This window comes from Chondrus crispus, genomic scaffold, assembly GCF_000350225.1.
Source record: "Chondrus crispus Stackhouse genomic scaffold, scaffold_239, whole genome shotgun sequence".
Lineage (NCBI taxonomy): Eukaryota > Rhodophyta > Florideophyceae > Gigartinales > Gigartinaceae > Chondrus > Chondrus crispus.
In genome coordinates, this window is record NW_005179117.1 from 50,152 (window position 1) to 67,775 (window position 17,624).

At 51.6% G+C, this 17,624-nt stretch overlaps 5 protein-coding genes; 2 read left to right on the plus strand and 3 right to left on the minus strand.

Moving 5' to 3' along the window:
• The first annotated feature begins 4,381 nt into the window (after positions 1–4,381).
• Positions 4,382–4,993, plus strand: CHC_T00004598001 (hypothetical protein). XM_005715968.1 is given in 4 exon segments: positions 4,382–4,402; positions 4,525–4,808; positions 4,894–4,978; positions 4,979–4,993. 3 exon segments carry the CDS (start codon positions 4,382–4,384, stop codon positions 4,976–4,978), a joined length of 390 nt encoding a protein of 129 aa, XP_005716025.1. The 3' UTR covers positions 4,979–4,993.
• A 215-nt stretch (positions 4,994–5,208) lies between these two features.
• Positions 5,209–6,214, plus strand: CHC_T00004599001 (hypothetical protein). XM_005715969.1 is given in 2 exon segments: positions 5,209–5,943; positions 5,944–6,214. The coding sequence occupies 1 exon segment, from the start codon at positions 5,209–5,211 to the stop codon at positions 5,941–5,943; it is 735 nt and encodes a 244-aa protein (XP_005716026.1). The 3' UTR covers positions 5,944–6,214.
• Positions 6,215–6,325: 111 nt separating this feature from the next.
• On the minus strand, positions 6,326–7,523 carry CHC_T00004600001 (hypothetical protein). XM_005715970.1 is given in 2 exon segments: positions 6,326–6,359; positions 6,360–7,523. 1 exon segment carries the CDS (start codon positions 7,521–7,523, stop codon positions 6,360–6,362), a length of 1,164 nt encoding a protein of 387 aa, XP_005716027.1. The 3' UTR covers positions 6,326–6,359.
• A 448-nt stretch (positions 7,524–7,971) lies between these two features.
• CHC_T00004601001 (hypothetical protein) lies at positions 7,972–8,688 on the minus strand. The gene has a single exon (XM_005715971.1). It carries the CDS (start codon positions 8,686–8,688, stop codon positions 7,972–7,974), a length of 717 nt encoding a protein of 238 aa, XP_005716028.1.
• Positions 8,689–12,195: 3,507 nt separating this feature from the next.
• Positions 12,196–15,765, minus strand: CHC_T00004602001 (hypothetical protein). Its single transcript, XM_005715972.1, has 5 exons — positions 15,448–15,765; positions 14,842–15,345; positions 13,700–14,766; positions 12,409–13,546; positions 12,196–12,237 (listed from the first exon to the last, which is right to left on the minus strand). The coding sequence occupies exons 1-5, from the start codon at positions 15,763–15,765 to the stop codon at positions 12,196–12,198; spliced, it is 3,069 nt and encodes a 1,022-aa protein (XP_005716029.1).
• Between the last annotated feature and the right edge of the window lie 1,859 nt (positions 15,766–17,624).

The following is a 17,624-nucleotide window of genomic DNA, read 5'->3' on the forward strand; positions in this document are numbered from 1 at the left end:
TCCTCCTCTTGTTCTTCCCACTACACCGAAGGTAGCTCTCGTCTAAGCTGTATAAGTATATAAGTCCTCTTGGGTTTCTCCCCGTTCTTCGCATCGTCATGCGTCTCCTTATTGCTCATCCCCGCTTCCTCGGTGTTTTCCCTTTGTATTCACTCGTAGTGTAAGTCAGCATGAAACCATTACACCGCTTACACGTACAAACCACCCCAAATCTTCACAACAGTACTACAGTTGTCCGAACGGTACAATTTCACCCTGGAAAACTCACAGGTCCATCTTATGACCAGCACAGCGCAGTTCTGTTGAGGAACAACTGCTTCCGTACGTGAACAGATGGCCCTACAGACCGACATTAGAGCGCGCGCGCGGTTCGGGGGTTAGGGGATTACGGGATTACGGGTTTAGTATACTAGGAGAATGCAGTCTCCCGCGAGGACGAGAGGGAATGCAGTTGGCTTCACTGTCGCGGATCGAAGGGAAAGACAGCAGGTGGGCATGGGATGGTCCCAGCCGGGCGCGGGAGATGGAAGCTGGGGACGGCAGAAGGGAAAAAAGGTCTTGTGCATGCACTGCGAAGGACAAGCGGGGGACAGCGGAGCAGAAAGGGTTAGAGTTTTGGACGAGGGAGGATGGGAGATAGCTGGGGCCTCCCGGAAGAATACACGCTTAATGGCCGACCCGCCGAGATCAGGAAGGGGCGGCAGCACACTTGCGCGGAGTAAAAGGAACTCGGTGGACTCTCATTTAGTACTCGCAACAAGACTGTAGTTGCGCTGCACTGCACCGTGCTCTACTTGGAGGCGCGGGCGGCACGGCGCAGAATTGCATCGAGTCGCTGAGCATGACGACTGCACAGGCACTGGTCAGCTTGCAAGGAAGTTGCAAACGGACGACGTGGATTCGGAGAATGGGGCACATTGTACACGTAACCCTCGAAACTGTAAATGCGAAAGGCGGCCCGTTGGAAACACGTGAAGCAAGCGGAGTCGGCATCGCCGTCGTGGTCATGCGAAGCGAAGTGAGCCTCGACTGGACAACACGTAGAGGCGTTTATCCTTTACCATGTTCGTACAGTGGAGTACAGTAGCGCCTCACCTACTCTACTGTAAGCGAATGGTGAGTCACCATTCGCTTGCAACCCCTTGTAACCTTACACCGATGGCAGGCCAGGTTCCGACAACTATACATGTGCCGCGCAGTCAGTGCTCGAGTACAGGGAAATCGGGGCATAGGCACATAATTTACTGTGCACAGACGAGTTCTAAGACGCCTCCTCCAGGCGGAGACCACAGCGATAGACTACGGTGATATGTCTTCGTCTTGCGCGAGCACACTACAGTACAGCGCATGAGCACGTTATACGTATCCAGCTCATCGAAGGGTCGGACTTACATCTCGGCGGTGGACAACCTTCACTAATCATCTGTCGCGAGGGACTTCTCGCCGGTGACACGGTCGCTTTCCAGCCACGCCGCGCCGTGCCGCGCCGAGTCTAATACCACGTACAGTGCTGTCGTGTACCAAGGGTACAGTATATTCTACCGCATTGCAGCCACATCCACCGCGGGAAGGACCAGCCTCCTTCAAAATTGTCAAAGATTCCAGCGCCTTGCACATTCCGCAGCACTGCAGACTGGCTACAATACACTGCATTGTCTTGCACGGCGAGAAAAACGTAACGGCAAGGCAGTTTCGTACCGCGCTCGCACGTCTTTGAGCGTAACGCCTCGAAGCACCAGACAACACGAGGGGGACAAGCATTCCCATGGGCAAACCTACTTACTGGACGGTATCAGTACAGTGGAAGTCTTCAGTACGTGCCCAGCGGCAAATCACATCCTGTATGTTGATTGCAAGTTTGCGGGTTCGGTATTCCCGCGTATTTTCTGCGGAAACAGGAACGTACGGCATCTACGTACTGTACACACCAGGTTCAAATCGCGTTGTAGATCGTACGAAAACACCGCTACTCACGCTTTTGCCGCCAAATTCAAAAATCACACGTAATCTCGAGATGCCTTGTTGCGAGCAACGACCCCGACTCTCCGCCTTGCGCGTGCCATGTTGTACGGTATGCTCCCTTGACAAGCGGATTCGGTTTGTAAGGTCAGGTCCCTGCACAGCTTCTGGACGAGATAGCTGAGACCCTCGCCAGCAATCATGCGACAGGCTAGCGAACGACTGCATCGTTTTCACAGGCGCGTAAGGAGTGTAGAGTACCTTATATCTACCGAGAAAGGCCTGGGCAGTGGAACGGACGCTTTGTTGGTTGGACTTCAACGTTTTCAATACTTTTCTGTTGGAATCTCATGACCTTCAGCTTGAAGACTTCCCGCTCTGCCGGCAGCATTCAAATTGTGGCTTAGAATCCATCTTAGGCCAAACAGCGGTTAAGTGCGGGCGCAAGAGTTTTGAAACTGGCAAATGCAGAACTGGCGCAAATATCTGGTCTACTTCACAGCCAGCCAATCCGATTAAATTTGTAACTGAAGGACCACAGTAGATAGGTGTTCGCAAGAGTCATCCTCTCGCAACTAGGCACGTGCTCCCCTCAAAACAAACTGCTGCCGGGCGATAAGGCGGCTTTTTCGCACAGCTTATTTTATACGGTGTGCGTATGATACAGTATGCAGCCTCCTGAGACAGCGGCCACTTAGTACGTAGTCTCCCTTGGCGATCATGGCGGGTAACAGATTTCTGCCTCTGCCGGTGTAGACGATGCATTGCTCCGTGCCACATATGCAAATAGCCACTTATGCAAGCCCCATGTGTCCAAGGCGATGAGCTTTGGCTCATAAGCACGGAGCAGAAGGCCTATGCCCACGCCTACAGCCCCGTCCACCTCCCTGGTAGATACGTATTTTCGCACTCGCTTACATTGGCATTGTTTATCTGCTACTCCGTCGTTCAACGTGCACAATTCTTCTAAAACCGTTCTGGAGAGAGGCACTCTTTCTCTCCGAAGCATTTTCCTCATCAACCGAACCCTTCCTCACGCCGAACATCAGCTCCAATTTCCACTCGCAAGTGCCAGGCCAGCCTGACAGCCTGCGCGATGCCATCCGTGCCAGTCTTCTCGCGCTTCGGGCGGCGTCCGCGCGCGCCCGCGGGCCCTTTCGTCTCTCCGTCGCCGTCCGGGACGACGTCGATCTTGCAGCGGGGGATGCCAAGCGCGGGGTCCCGCGGAGTGGCGGGGTGTTCACGGCGGACGGTGGAGGCGGTGAGCGGGGGTGTGCGCGGCATGCAGAGCGCGCGCGCGGTGTCGGCGCTGTCGTACCACTCGGGGACGAGCGGCGTGCCGGTGCTGCAGCAGGCGCCGGGGCTGCAGCAGGCGCCGGGGGCGGCGGAAGTGCAGCGGCTGCGTGGCGAGCTGCAGGAGGCGGCGACGGAGATGGCGCGGCTGCGCGCAGCAGCGGCCGTCAAGGACGCCGAGATCGGCAAGGCGCGCGAGGAGGCCGAGGAGAGCCGCGCGTGCGTGGAGGAGAAGGTCAACGCGATGAAGCGCATGGCACGGAGAGTGGAGAAGGCGTACGCGCAGAGGGATGAGATGGCCAAGCGCGTCAGGGCCGTCAAGGACGATGGGCCGGGGTCGGGGCTGGCGACCGCGAAGAGGGAGGCGGAACGGCTCAGGCATGAGGTGGTGGAACTGCGGTTGAGGATTGTGCAGCTGGAACGCGACCGGGGAGGTGGGCGGGAGGCGGTGGAGGAGAGGCCGGGGGCTGAGGAGGCCGGGTTTGACTTGATGGGGCGGATCGCGAGGGGGGAGAGGCTGGAGGCGGGGTGGGAGGAGGTAGAGGAGGAGGAAGGGGGCGGGGATTGGCGCATGAGAGAGATTGCGAGGTTGGAGGAGCTGTTAAGCAGGGAGCATGAGCTGCGCGTGGAGACGGAGGGCTCGGTGGAACATTTACTGAATACGTTGGAACGGAGGGATGAGGAGGAGAAGAGGATGACGGCGCACGTGGAGGGGAAGAGAAAGATGGCGGAGGAGAGACTGAGGGCGGTGACTAGGGTGCTGCGGGAGCAGCGTGTCGATGAGAACGCCGAGACTATTGCAAAGGAAATGGGCGGGCAACCGCTGTGGGCGGATGTGGCCGCGGAGGAGGGCAATGGGGTCAAATTTGTACGATGAGGATTCGATTATGTAGCAAGTGGTTGTCTCTAACATTGAGCGTAACAAGGGCGTAACATGAACTAAAAGTTTGTTGATGACAAAGCGGAACGGAGCGACACGAAACGAAAGCCCCACCAACATGAATTCAAAGTGAAAGACTGTGGACACGGGAGGAGGGAGCTGTAAGGCAATGCGTAGTACTGTAGAAAATATACTGTAAGAAACTGAGAGAAACAATGACAACAGTATGTCTTGTTCCGGCAAAAGCCAATGAGTGGTGACCTCACTGCCGTGTAAACCACTGTAAACAAAAGTGAGGAGCAGGCAGCAACAGCCTCACCTCTGTTGTCCGAACTTCGGACACCGAAGACACAACCGAGGCCGACACTACGTTAGCCCGCGACCACCGGAAGCGCGCGAGAAACCACCTCCTCGGCCTCCTACGTGTACCGCGGCTAAACGGGCATTCTGTCTACACACTCACCAGCGCTCCACCTCTTCAGTCCTATTCCGTCCGTACCCTCCTCCGCCTCCCTTGCACCCGCCGTCGCCTCCCGCTCAGAGCCCCCTCGTCGCGACACCGCACAACGTCATGGCCACTCTCGGCCCCTCCGCCGCGCATCGCGGCCCGCCCGTCCTCTCGCAGCGCCGCCCCTCGGCCCGCTCCCCGGCGCACATCAGCCTGCTCACGAGCGTCGTACGTGCCATCCCAAACATCCTCCATCCTCTGCCCTCCTCCATTTCCCCGGTACCCCAAGTCGTCTCACTAACACCCTCCACAGCGACAATCCCGTGCCTACGCCGCGCATCATGAGCTCCGCGTCGCTGACGACGTCTTCGAAGCCACCAACCACTTCCCTTCCCTGAGGCCCATCGTCGATTCCTTCATCGCTTCAGATGGACGTTCCACCCTGTTGCTCGCGCTTCACGGCACCGTCCCGGTTCGATACAAGGGTCATCCGTACAAGATTCCTGTTCATCTGTGGGTCATGCCGTACCATCCGGTGGGCCCGCCGCTCGCTTTCGTCGTACCGACGCGTGCAATGGTCTTGCGAACTAGACACCCGCATGTAGACTCTACTAACGGGCTTGTCTATATGCCCTACCTGTCAGAATGGAAACCTGACACATCGTCCGTCCTCGGTCTTGTTCGCTCGCTCGTCCAGGCATTTGAGACCAAGCCCCCCGTATATTCAAAGCTTCCGCCTCAATGCCTCCCACGCCCGCAACCACGACCCGATGGACCACCACCAGTACGCCCTACTACGTCGCTTACATTGGACCAACCGCTGTACCCTCTGTCCACTACCGACCTACGTTCCAGTTTCATATCCTATCTCTCCACAAAGATGAATACCGCACTCACCCGGTCGGCAACGGAAAAATCCCGCGATGTCATGCTTATACGAGACACGAGCGCAAGGCTGCTCCAATCGCAGAAGGTCGCCCTTGCGGAAGCGGGCACCGCAGACGAGGAGCTCAGCATCAGTCTAGCGGAGGAGACAAGTAAGGTCGAAGACCTCAATAACTGGCTCGCTTGGCATCCGCCTTTGCACGGCGCCGATATTGATGTCGACACAAGACCAAGGCACGCATTGCGCGAGCAGGAAATGGAGTGCAGAGCTAGGGATTCCGCTCTGACAGACGCGTTAGATGCTGCAGATCAGGCCATTGCGAAGCGAATGCTTTCTATCGACGAATACATTAGAGTGGTTAGATCAATTGCGAGGGAGCAATTCTTTGAAAGACTGAAAATGGCAAGAATAAGGAAGAGATTAGGGGAAATGAAAGGCGACGCAAAAAGGACGGCGCAGCGCCTTGCGGAAAGTTGAGAAAGCCACAGCAAGTAGAAGCTTGGACAAGCGGTTTCGTGTCGTCAAGTGGAATGTAGATAGGGATTGGGTGCCGCAGACAAACGGTTCGGCCGCTATAATCATGAAAGTAGGTAACGTGGCGAAGAGGCGATTTCTTTCCTGTTACGTTGGGAGATGGAGACAACCGACATGTATCATTAATTATGTAGCTCCAGTGTGTTGGTGGACCATATGAGTCTGTCGAAATGTAAAGTGGCGGCGGCTCTTCCACGCGAGGATGGACAAGGCATATCAGCAGAAAGCGGATGAAAATAACACACAAGCCGTACACGTGAAGGCACACCTTAAAAATGCGTGCAGTACCTCCGCACATTACCTAAAGAGCGGGCTTCGTCATTTGACCTCATATGAAAACTAGTTTATTGGAATGGTGGCTACGAAGCCTGCATGGCGCTGTCCTTGCTAGTTGGACTACCTTCGCTGGAATTGCTCTCTGCTGGTTTGAGCTTTGGTTCCAACAGGAATGGCACGAGAATCTCATTCACCGCTTCTGGGCATTCATCATGGATACAATGCCCCGCGTTAGGAATGACTTGCAAATCAATTCCGGGATGGTAGTCCGGGAAGCGAATACCAGGGTGAACACCCTGTCGTAACGGCGTCCAGGGGTCGCGCTCTCCCCACAGTACCAGCATAGGACACCAAGTCATCTTAGCTAAGAGCTCTTCTGGTGTTGGGCCCGGTTCTGCATTGAGAATGGCGAGGAAAACGTCACATGCGCCCTCATCCATAGACGGTTCACAAAGAATTTCGAGCAAATCCTCGGAGATCGCTTTCTTGTCTATGTAAACTTGTTCCAGAACTTTGGCAATATTCGTCTGCTTGCGAAAATTGTCGAACAGGTAAGGTCCCGTGAAACGATTAAACAACAGTGTGTTGAAAACACGCAAAAGAATCGCCTGTAGTGGATTGAGTTCTGAATATCGGAAACTGGTCAGCCCACCAGCACAGTTCATCAGCGCGACAGCTCGCACCCGTTCCTCCCCGAGTTCAGATGCGGCAGCCAGTGCAGTGAGCGAACCAATGGAGTTTCCGATGAGACACCATTGGTCTTCATGGTCCTGGGCATTGATGAAATCGACAACCAATTCTTTCCACAACGGGATTCCATACTCGACCTCTTCCGGGCTGGTCTTGTCAGAGCCCCCAAATCCGAGCAGATCGATTGTATACACCCGAAATCTACCGGAATCGACTATTGCGGGAATGTTGTTTCGCCAATGGTTAATTGAAGCGCCAAAGCCGTGAATTATGAGAACAGGTAAGGTATTCTCATGTGGGCCGTCTTCGCGAAAATTAATCTTTCGTCCGCGCCAATTGAATGTCTCAAAGTAGCGCTGAAGACGCAGCGACTTTGATCGCTCTTGCAAATATTGACTGTTTCCCTTCCCCTGTTCTGTAGCGGTTGCAGTTAACGTCCTTCGTCCCAGCTGATATGTGCGCGAATGCCTCGTCAAGTGCGAGGGCTTGGTGTTAGTCCAGCCGCGTATGGGGGCGCGGGGACAGAAAGGTGTTGGACAAAGCGGAACAAATGCCATCAGTTCTCTCACATCTCAAGCCTTCTGCGATCCTTTTCTTCACGTGAAGCCAAGCAGAAGTTCAAATGCAACTGTCAATGGCGCCGAGTTATCTCTACAACAATACGAAGGAAGAGAAATCGCTTAGATGGGCTGAGCTGCTACCGCGGGAAATCTGGGAGGGTTGAGGTCACGGACAAGAATGCCCTGGAAGAAGTATGTTGTTTTCCGGAAACTTTTTCGACGAAATTATACCATTTACAAAAAATCTGCCCTCTGCTACCCCGCATGCATGGATTCGCTGATTGCTCCCAGATATTTTTGAAACGGACCAACCAACAAAATTGCAGCAGAGCATATGTACCAATGGTCCACACATGTGGGTTTGATAGCCAATTTCACCGTTCTCGTTAATAACTCGAAGCGACTTCGTTCTAGCCTTGAACAGGCCGATGCAGTCCCCCTCCTCTCAATAATTGCTTGCACTATAATCAGATATCTCTTTGTGCCGTAAGCCCATACTTGCTGCAAAGCAAGATAGCAATCCGCACAGCAACATCAAGGGCCATGCTGCCGTTATCAGTTTAAGGCTGTACCCTATGTGTCCAACACCACGTAGTCCCGATTTGGCAACCTCTTCGCTGTAAAAGATCGCAAATGCCACCATTACAAACAAACCAGCCAGGAAGATGATCAACCCAGCAAGCATCGCCAACGACCGATTCACCGTCAACAAACTAACTAGTTGTGTCGCAACTCCACAAATCATTGCCAGAGCTCCGAGTGTCACGAACGCCCGAATAACCTGATACGCAGTGCAGTTCGGAACGCTGCTTACCCTAGTGTCAAGGCATGTCTTCGTTCTTGACCGAGATGTCTTCCGGATCCAGCACACATTCGAGAAGCAACGGGAGCCAATGTAGGAGCAAGAAACAGCCCCCTTATGTTCTACGTGGCATCCAATCCAAAGTCCGTAATGAGACACGCTGTACGTAATATCTGAAGTTGAAGATGTAACTCCTACTTGCTTGTCTTGAATGCCAAGTTTCGAATTCACAGTCGTTGGATTTAACTCGGTATTTGTCTTGTCCATGACCACCCACTTATTTGTCGCTGCCCCAACTGCAAGTAAGACAAGTGAAACAATGGAAAGTAGGGTACCGACGACGGGGAATAGTTTGACCATTTTGGGACCTTTGATATTCTAGACCTTGGCGCAAGCTCGTGGTTGTGGAACTGCTACGGCTGGTTATTCTCTACCTTGCGTGTTGGCTAAGGTTTTGTTGAACTATGAGATATCGGTGCCTGTTTCTAGGTCGCCTCAACAACAGTTCGATATGACTTCTCTCACCCACAGCAAAAATATAGCAATGTTCCAGTGTCTTCACAAATGCACTTACCCCGCTTGCTGAAGAAAAAGAGCACCTCGCCTAAGAGTTGCGAGCCCTGTCGAAGTTTGTGATATGTGCTGGGTTAAGAATGAGCCAAGAGTTTTCATGAATATTTTTGTCTTTGAAAAGGCATCTCTCTGGTTCCCGAGAGCAAATGCAAAAACGAAACCCATTCATTTGAACTGGCGACGCTCTCTTTTTATTGATACAGTTTCGTGAATTGAGAAGAAAACCGCAGAAATCACCCATGAAATTTCTGCTCGATTTGCTGCTACCTAGCGATGGGACTGGTCTGTACATCTTGCTCCCCACGGCCGTTAGCGCCAGAGTCATGAATGCTGTCATTCTTCAGATAACCTCTCCTACTCCTCCGCTGACTACCTGTCACTGCTTTTTGGTCGCAAAGACGTCGACAACCACAGATTATAATTCATCTGTAAAGAGAAGTTGATACTAAATTGTATGAAACAGATAGTAGTTTATTGATATAAGAGGCCAACCCCGTGATAAATAATCAAGGACAAGAGTTTCTTCTACGGAGGGCATCATATCTTGTGTAGACTAAATGGAATCGATACTTGCCACGACCGTGGAGAGGCTTAATGTTCTCAGAATTGAAAGCCAACTCATTGATAAGCCAGTCTTACATGACGACTGGATCAGAGCCATCAAGCATCATTCTCACACGACAATGCCTGAATTGGTTCATTTCTATAACACGTATAGCCTGGCAGCCTGGAGGTTCATTTGAAAGGCCCCTCTTCTTGTGAGAACAAAACACGTTTGTAGAGTAGAGTCGAAGAGGCGTTTTCAAAGAGATACATGGTTTAGAGAGGAACCGTTGGATGCGTTGCCGCACGTGAACTACCAAAATGTATAACTAAGCTCACATTTTATGCTTTACGATATATCATGTGTAGAATGAAGATTAACTTTGTTCGTCAGAGCACTGAATAATTGGCTGCAGTTGAAGTCTAGAGTTCTGCGCAATAGACAGTCTTCCGTTTTTATCAGTCCCGCTTCCTACTAATGACTGAAACCATTCCAATATTGCATGGTGTTAGCGGTTTCTCATACTAACGACATCGAAAAGCCAATTACCTGCCTTAAATGCGGGAATGAAGATCGTTAAGGGTGCGACGATTTCGGCATCTGGATATTCACTCGAATGCTTCCGAAATTACCTTTGTCAGCTCTTTATCTGCCCTGTGAATCAAAACATTTGCACTCTTGACAATGGTTCAGGATAAGTGCGATTTCAACTGAATCCGAAGGATTGCCGTCTTGTTCCAAATAAGTTATGGCTTTTGTACAGAATTGCGAACACAGCTCATGAGAGCAATGAAATGGTCAACCAATTCGAATTCTTTGCAGATACAATTGCTGCGGTATTTTTCAGAGAAACTGGTCCAAGAAATATTAATTAGGCGTGTAGTGTAGTAATATTAACTATTTCCTTGCAGCCGCCTGCAGGAGACGTCTTCTGAAAGTCCAATTTCAGTCTTTCGGAAATACTTCTCGGATGTCCGTTGGGAGTATTTTCTCTTCGTAGCACCTGCTGAACTTCTCTGCTACTTTGAACTCTTGTGACTCTGTGATACCTTGCGATAAGCTTATACCATCAACTTTAAAAATTCTTGGCACTATGGATCATGATCAAAACTGCACTACTGACAAAGAAGTATTGTCGCGAAATGGAGATCATGCAAGCCTTGGCGCCTCGGACATAGGTTCAAGCTCTGAAAATGTCCGAGCAAGGAATTTGCCTGATATTAATCCTTCGCATACATCTCAACTCGGTGCTGATGCGACTCTTCATGTGCACCACAAGCACGACGAATGTTTGTCTGGGACTGAGAGCGACGCAGAGCAAATAGTGCAAGCGCATGCAGTTTTTCTTTCTCGACGAAGAGAAGTTGCGCATGCTCTAGAGAATGGATTCTCACTCATCTCACCGAGGCAGACTGCGAATGTTCTGAAACCTTTGACAAAACGAGAGTCTCGTGAAGGACAAAACGTGCCAGAGTGCCGTGAAGCCCACATTACAAACCGTCATGTTCAGTCAACCTTATCCAGGAGAGTTCCCAGAAAAGGCGAGAAGAGTATGTTAAGAGACATGAAGCGGGAAGATAAAGGGCTTCGAGAGACGAGGACTGCACCATGCAATCAGCATATTTTGGGTAGAACAGAGTCCCCAAGAGACGTCGATCTCTTTCGTAACAGTGTGGGGTTATCTAATTTTCAGGAGAGGACAGGTGATCAGATTCCATTATTTACTGAAAACATTTACGCAAGTAATGCCCAGGATTTAATGGGTGAGGTCGAAGGGACGCAAAATACCAGTCTAGGTATGTTTTACACTGGCGTTGATTCGGATTGTACTCCACATGGAGAATCTTTTGATCCGCTGAGAACGCCATGTCAAAATATCGCGATCGCCGAGACCCCGCAGGTAGTGTCGAAAATGAACGTTCGGGAAAATAAGGACAACGAAAGAACCTCAAAACGAGGGAATCTATCAAAGCTTTCCACTTCCACAACGTCACCGCATTCCTCTCCTGGTCGTTCAGATCAATTTCTGAACAGTTCGGACATTTCTGAGTTTATACTCGATACGCCTTCTAGACAATGCTGGCCTGCGGCAAAGAGTGAGATGGGTAAAATAAGGAAGCTCCCTTTCGATGCGCCTATCACGGACGTGGAAATATCAAACGGTGGCTTCGGCAACATTGCCAAAGCTTCAAGAGTGGCTGTGAGGTCCACCATTCAGCCCAAAGGCATCTTATGCAATGGGAGCGCTATTCTGTCAGATCACATTGAGCTAATAAGCAAGGATAAGAGGTGCAGAGGAAGGCCAAGGCATGAAGCAAATGAGAGCTCTCACTTGTCGATGCAACGAAAGAAAAGACAAAAATCAATAACTGGGAAATCATCTGGTGACAAGCATGCAAAGCTACAAGCAGAGGAGATGAAACTTAAGCGAGCAATAAGAAATAGGGAAAGTGCGAGGCGCAGCAGGATCAAAAGCAAAGTCCAGTTCCAAAATATGGAACGAAGATATGCTGAATTAAGCGATGAGAATATAGGACTTACTTCGTTGGTAGACAGTCTTCTGTCTCCGACGTCAAAACTTCCATTTAAAGATAGAGATGAAACGTAAAGCTTCAAATCAAAACCGGACCTGTCGATTGTTAAAAATCTGTATATAGCTACCCAGGCGAATTTTCTCATTGCCAAGCTACAAGGAGGTCTATGGTTCTTCGCTGACATGTTGCGAGCGGGTCTCTACAGAGAAAACCGCGTCATCTTTTGAAAATCCTAAGCTCCTCGGCAGCTACCGAGTTCTTAGTTGTCGCCATTTTTTTTTACATAAGTTAACGTTGTGTGGGCAAAGTCTATGTTTGAAATATTACTGTCAGCATCTTATGGACAAGTATGGCATGGAGGTACTAACTATGAGGACTCTTTGACATTCTCGCTGACTGCAGAGTCTCCCACCGTTGTAGATGACCTACCATATTTGCTTTGCGATTCATCCGAATCATGATCACGAAAAAATCGGGTAGAAAAACAGTAGCAAAGACGATCGGCCATAGCAAGTGGTAGGTTGGGCTTGAAAAAAGCTTGGCAAGGACCCCTTCTAGTGCATATTCATGAGCCAGGCTAGTAAATACTGGGATAAGAGCCCACAATAAACCAAACGAAACACCACAACCAATAAGTACTGCCGCGGTCCATAAGTGACTGCTCAACAAAAACTTTGATAGCGCAATAGGAACTGCCATGGTTGATACTGCCAATCCAACCAGGCGAAATCCTGCATCATGTCCATTCGAAAACACGATGGGTTCTACTCGTCCAAAGTAGAAGTATGTCATGAAGAAGACGACAGTTGCATGCCAAATACTGTAGGCAATAGTAAACTCTAGCACAGTTCTCATGCTGAAAAGACGATGGTTGCGATTTGAAGAGTAAACCGACGGAAATCGCATCACGGTGTCTTCTTCCAAATCTCGTTCAAAAATACCAAACAAGAATGGCGGAGCAAGTGTTAACATACTGTTCCAGGCTGTGACAATCCATTGGTTGTGAAATGTTGTGCCAGATGCAAAACAGAAAAACTGAAACATAATCTGCGTAGTAGTGAAGAAAATGTTTTTGTAAAACGAAAGGTTGATAATCCCCGCAGTTCTGATGTAAGAAAATCGCCCGTGCACCGCAAGAAGTCGCCGTAAGTGCTGAAATTCTCCCATCGAGTAGTCCGCGGCCCGAGCCGCTTGAGATCCTTCCTTGCCTTTTATGCCAACTCCAATATGTGCCTCTTGGATCATTGAAACATCGTTGCCACCATCACCAATCGCAAGCGTGCTTGAGTGGTCATACGTGCGGACAAGCTTGACAACCTTTGCCTTTTGGATCGGAGTCACCCTTGCACAAATCACTGTTTTGCAAAGGTCTGCAACCTCCAAGAACAGTTCCTCAAGCTCCTGACCTTCAATAAAGCCAAGAGTTTCACCGTCAATAACCATTCCCATTTCAAATTCTACACCATGATCAATGGATCGCAGGGTCAAGGCCGCAATTAAATTGCCGCTGGCAAGGCTTGAACGACGGCGATGGTGAGCACGAGGGTTGGACTGGGCGTTGTCTCTACTGCCATTCTGTGAGCGACGTAAAAAGGCGTTGGGTATAGCATTGCTTGAAGAGTTATCCTTGCATTCCCGCAGAAGCTGTGAGAGCCTTTCATGCAGTTCGGCTGAAGATTCGCATTGCAAGTGAATGATCGCCATTTTGCTGTCTATCAACTTAGATGAATATCCAATATTCTCAGCGGTTTCCCTCTTATCTCCCGTCAAAACCCAGAATCTCATTCCTGCCTCTCGAAGAAACTGGACAGTATCGGCCACGTTTTCTTGCAACTTGTCCTCGACGGCACTCACCCCGACGAAGTCCAAATCCTTTTCGATCATAGCCGCCACTTCGGCCTCCCTTTCCACTCTGTCCTCTATCGCTGTTGTCGCCTCTGCATAGTAGGACTTCCACTGCTCGTACTCATTCTCCGAAATAACACGAGACCCGAACACCAGTGTTCGCAGACCCTCTTTGGAAAAGCTATCTGTATCTCGACTGAGGCTCACAAAAGCTGGACTGCGCGAAAGTAAATCCAGCATGACCATATCGGCCCCCTTCGTGAAAATCCGGATCAGCCCGTCCGGACAGCGCAACACAGTGCTCATCCGCTTCCTTTCTGATGTGAACGCCAGATTTGCCAGGATCGTATACGTGCTCGCCGTTTCAGCCCACGACTCCTTCACGACAAGCGTATCGGCCGTTCTCCCCTGGAGTTCTATCCCCGCTGCGAACGCTGCCTCAACCAGCGCGACTTCATCAGGGCTTTCGCCCTGAAAGTCCGGCATTCCCCGCAGCCCATCGTCTGGCACGCTCACGCTCCCTTCTGCCTCGTCCACCTCAGGAACGACATCATGCGACACCGCCATTGCCAGTACGAAGTTGCGCACTTCCTCCGCACCGTCTCTGATTGCGCTCGCAAGACACCCTGGCGCTCTGCGCTCGTCGTAAACATTGCCCCCTGCGCTGCAGGCTACATATCGCATAACATTCTCCGTGAGCGTTCCGGTCTTGTCACTAAAGATATGCTCGACATATCCGAGTGATTCATTGAGGTTATTGGACTTGCTCTTGACTGACACCCCCTTCGTCCGCATCTTCTTATCCTCGCCGATAAACCAGCCTTGGATGATCCTGGCAAACTCGAGGGTGACGAACATCGACACGGGCACGAACGAATGAAATAGAATGAGATACGTGCCAAGCGATCGGAAGCCAACTGATGACCCCGAGAGCAATCTGTCCTTTCCCATGTACCACTGGTCGGCCCCCTCTTCTCCCTGCCAATGGCCAGCAATGAAGGCAAATATGGCGGTGACGACGGCGAGTATTGAAAACAAACCAACGACAACTCGGTTCATCATGCGTTCAATGCCACCAAGCTTGCTCGGTGGGTTGCGCATATTCCTCGCGAGTTTGGTGTCTTGGCCATTGTACAGGACGAGTCCATACACGTATGGGGTATTCCTCAGTATCGAACCTCTCAGCAAGAGATTATCCACCGAGAGCGAGGTGGGCTGCCCGCCTCCTACTTGCATCGCCGCGGAGAACGCGTACAGGTCATCCGACGGGGCGGGAACTGTGACGGTGATTTCGTGGAGTGGTGGAAGCTTGGCAACTTGCAAAACCGGCGGGACAGCACGGCGCTTGAGGTTGGACTCGCCGTCCAGATTGGCGGTGGAAACGTAGCACAAGGGGGCCGCGGCAGCATGGAGAAGAAGAAGATCTGCTGGGAAGGGGTCATCGCGAGAGACGAGGACGACGTCGCCGACGGCGAGGTCTCTAGCCGGCCTTAAGGCATGTTCCACCGCGACGAGGGTGGGCTGGTGTTCAAAGAAAGCAGCGCTGGGGTGATGCGAGGTGACAGGGCTGGTCTTTGGGGTCTGTGCGGGCGTTCGGGTGATGATGGAGGTGGCATTGACGACGGCGTCATCCCGGCGGCGCTGGAGGTCTTCCCAGAGGTCGCGGGCGAGGCCGAAGCCGACGACGACAAGGAGTGGGAGGGTGGTGGAGACGGGGGAGGTAGGGGAAATGTTGGGGACGAAGGAGACGATGGAGACGATGAGGAAGTAGAAGTTGGAGAGGCGGCGGAATTGGTCGCAGATGGCAAGGGGGAGGAGGTTGACGAGCGAGTACTTAGAGGTTTTGACGGCGTTGAGACCGTGCTCGAGGAGACGCGTGAGGGGAGTGATTTTGCGCGTAGCGGAGGACGGTGGGGCCGAAGAGAAAAAGGGGATGCGCATGGTGCAGTTGAGTGGGAGTATGGTTCCAGGAGACGGGGGTGCGGCTATGAGAATGCGAGGGAAGTTACGCGGTTTTGTAGGGAAACGAAGGAGGTGATATCATTTGCGGTTGGGTGATTCGTTTGAACACACAGGTGTTCCCGCTACGGGTAAATGTCGGGGTGGTTGCATCTGCGCATTCCCTCCTTCAATAAAGAAAAGAGGGTCGGCAGAGAGGGGTGGATAGAAATTCAATCAGTGCGTGAGATTTTTCAACCTGGAAAAAAAAGTTGATACAGTCAACCCTACGCATTAGTGCCGCCCTGTGTAAAGACTAATAATACGGCACTAATTCGGAGCGGCACAATCAGAAAGCAGAATCACTACCCGGCCAGAACTCTGTTAATGGGCTATTAGAGTCTGCTGTTGTTGCCTTTGACCCTGTCTCTCATGCCTAGCTTCTAGAAAAGCTCGTTTTGCGGACCTCAAGTGCGATAAGGCATTGCTCACATCGCACTCCACACCCAGACTCTCCAAAGACCCAAACAACCTTGCTAGCACTACAGCACTCGGTACGGCCCGCCTCTCCGTATTTCACACTCGTCTTCAGCCACACAATCATCCATCATAGCATCACTGGCAGACTGATTCTCTTTTCAGGATTCATGTGAGGGTCATTGAGTGAGGTGCCATCACGTCACCAATTGCACCAAAGAGCTGAGGCGCGTGAGGAGTGGCCGATGACGACGTCGTGCATGACACGTGGCAGAACCTGTGTCTGCCGGTTTTGGCGGCACTAATTCGAGGGTGGCAATAATGAAAGCGGCACTATTGCGCGTCCCCCCTGTACAGTACACCCTGAAAGACAAGGGAACGGATTCAAGCAGTACGCGCCAGCAATGCGGTCTTCCTCAATGGCACGGCCCCGCCGCGCAATGCCGCGCGGGTGCATGTAACCTGCCCCCGTCGTGTGATGGTGCCCGCCCCTCTGCGACGAGGACGGCCCGACGTGTGACGTACTGCGCCCGCAGCTCTCTCGTGGCCTCGCCGAATCTACCTCCCTCTACAGTATCACCGGCGCCGCCAAGGCAACCCGCACGCCGCGTCCGAGTGCCGCAGCTGTGCGGGGGCCGTCCAAGTCGGGCGGGGGTCTCCGCGATAGCTGCGAACTTTCGACCCGCGGCGCTTGCACCTCCGACGACGTGTCGCTAACCGCCCGCTTGCTGGACACTTTGACGTCACGCTGGGCGTAAAGCTTAGTGGAAGATTCCCTGCTATTCCCGCGCTCGACGCGTCGTCTTAGGCGACGTGGCCCGTGTTCGAGAATTGCCGTCGCTTACGTGGAGCGTCCTTCGCCGCAAAAGCTTCACGGCTGGTGTCTGGACGATATGACGCTTCGTATGAGGACAGAGAGTCGTTTTAGAAGTACTTTTAACTCTAAAATTGATTCAGTGCGAATAGTCGTCAGTGTGCTTGAGGAGCAGTCTAGACGAGAAAAATGACTAAGCAGGACATTACGTGATTCAAGTTGCGAGGTCTACTCAAAATATTCTACGAGGCAGGCATTTTTCTGAAGCCTGAATTTTGCTCGCTTGACGCACTTCAATCCAACGACACAGGTAAAGAAAACAAGTAGATATCTTCGAGTAGAGTAACTTTTCATGGACTTCTCCAACTTCCATTGTGGCCCAACATGCAACCGATGAAAAGATATATATATATTCTATTGCCGAGTTTAATTCATGCATTTTGCAGTCCAGCCTGAGTTTCACATGAGGGAGCTAAAGTATGCACTTCATTTCGGCAACAAGCGGCTCGCCCATCCCGTTGCAAACCGGACATGACCCCCCGCTCTATCGCTGGGATTTTGTAAAGCTCGA

What these genes read in the sequence shown, in the direction of transcription:
- CHC_T00004599001 (XM_005715969.1), top strand. Translation starts at nt 5,209, where the DNA reads ATGCCCTACCTGTCAGAATGGAAACCTGACACATCGTCCGTCCTCGGT.
- CHC_T00004600001 (XM_005715970.1), bottom strand. Translation starts at nt 7,523, where the DNA reads ATGGCATTTGTTCCGCTTTGTCCAACACCTTTCTGTCCCCGCGCCCCC.
- CHC_T00004598001 (XM_005715968.1), top strand. Translation starts at nt 4,382, where the DNA reads ATGAGTGGTGACCTCACTGCC. An exon ending in TGAGTGGTGACCTCACTGCC is followed by an intron (nt 4,403 to 4,524) that starts GTGTAAACCACT and finishes GACCACCGGAAG; the next exon opens with CGCGCGAGAAACCACCTCCT. An exon ending in TCAGCCTGCTCACGAGCGTC is followed by an intron (nt 4,809 to 4,893) that starts GTACGTGCCATC and finishes CACCCTCCACAG; the next exon opens with CGACAATCCCGTGCCTACGC.
- CHC_T00004602001 (XM_005715972.1), bottom strand. Translation starts at nt 15,765, where the DNA reads ATGCGCATCCCCTTTTTCTCTTCGGCCCCACCGTCCTCCGCTACGCGC. An exon ending in TGTTTTCAATACTCGCCGTC is followed by an intron (nt 14,767 to 14,841) that starts GTCACCGCCATA and finishes TACATGGGAAAG; the next exon opens with GACAGATTGCTCTCGGGGTC. An exon ending in AATATTGGATATTCATCTAA is followed by an intron (nt 13,547 to 13,699) that starts GTTGATAGACAG and finishes ACAGAATGGCAG; the next exon opens with TAGAGACAACGCCCAGTCCA.
- CHC_T00004601001 (XM_005715971.1), bottom strand. Translation starts at nt 8,688, where the DNA reads ATGGTCAAACTATTCCCCGTCGTCGGTACCCTACTTTCCATTGTTTCA.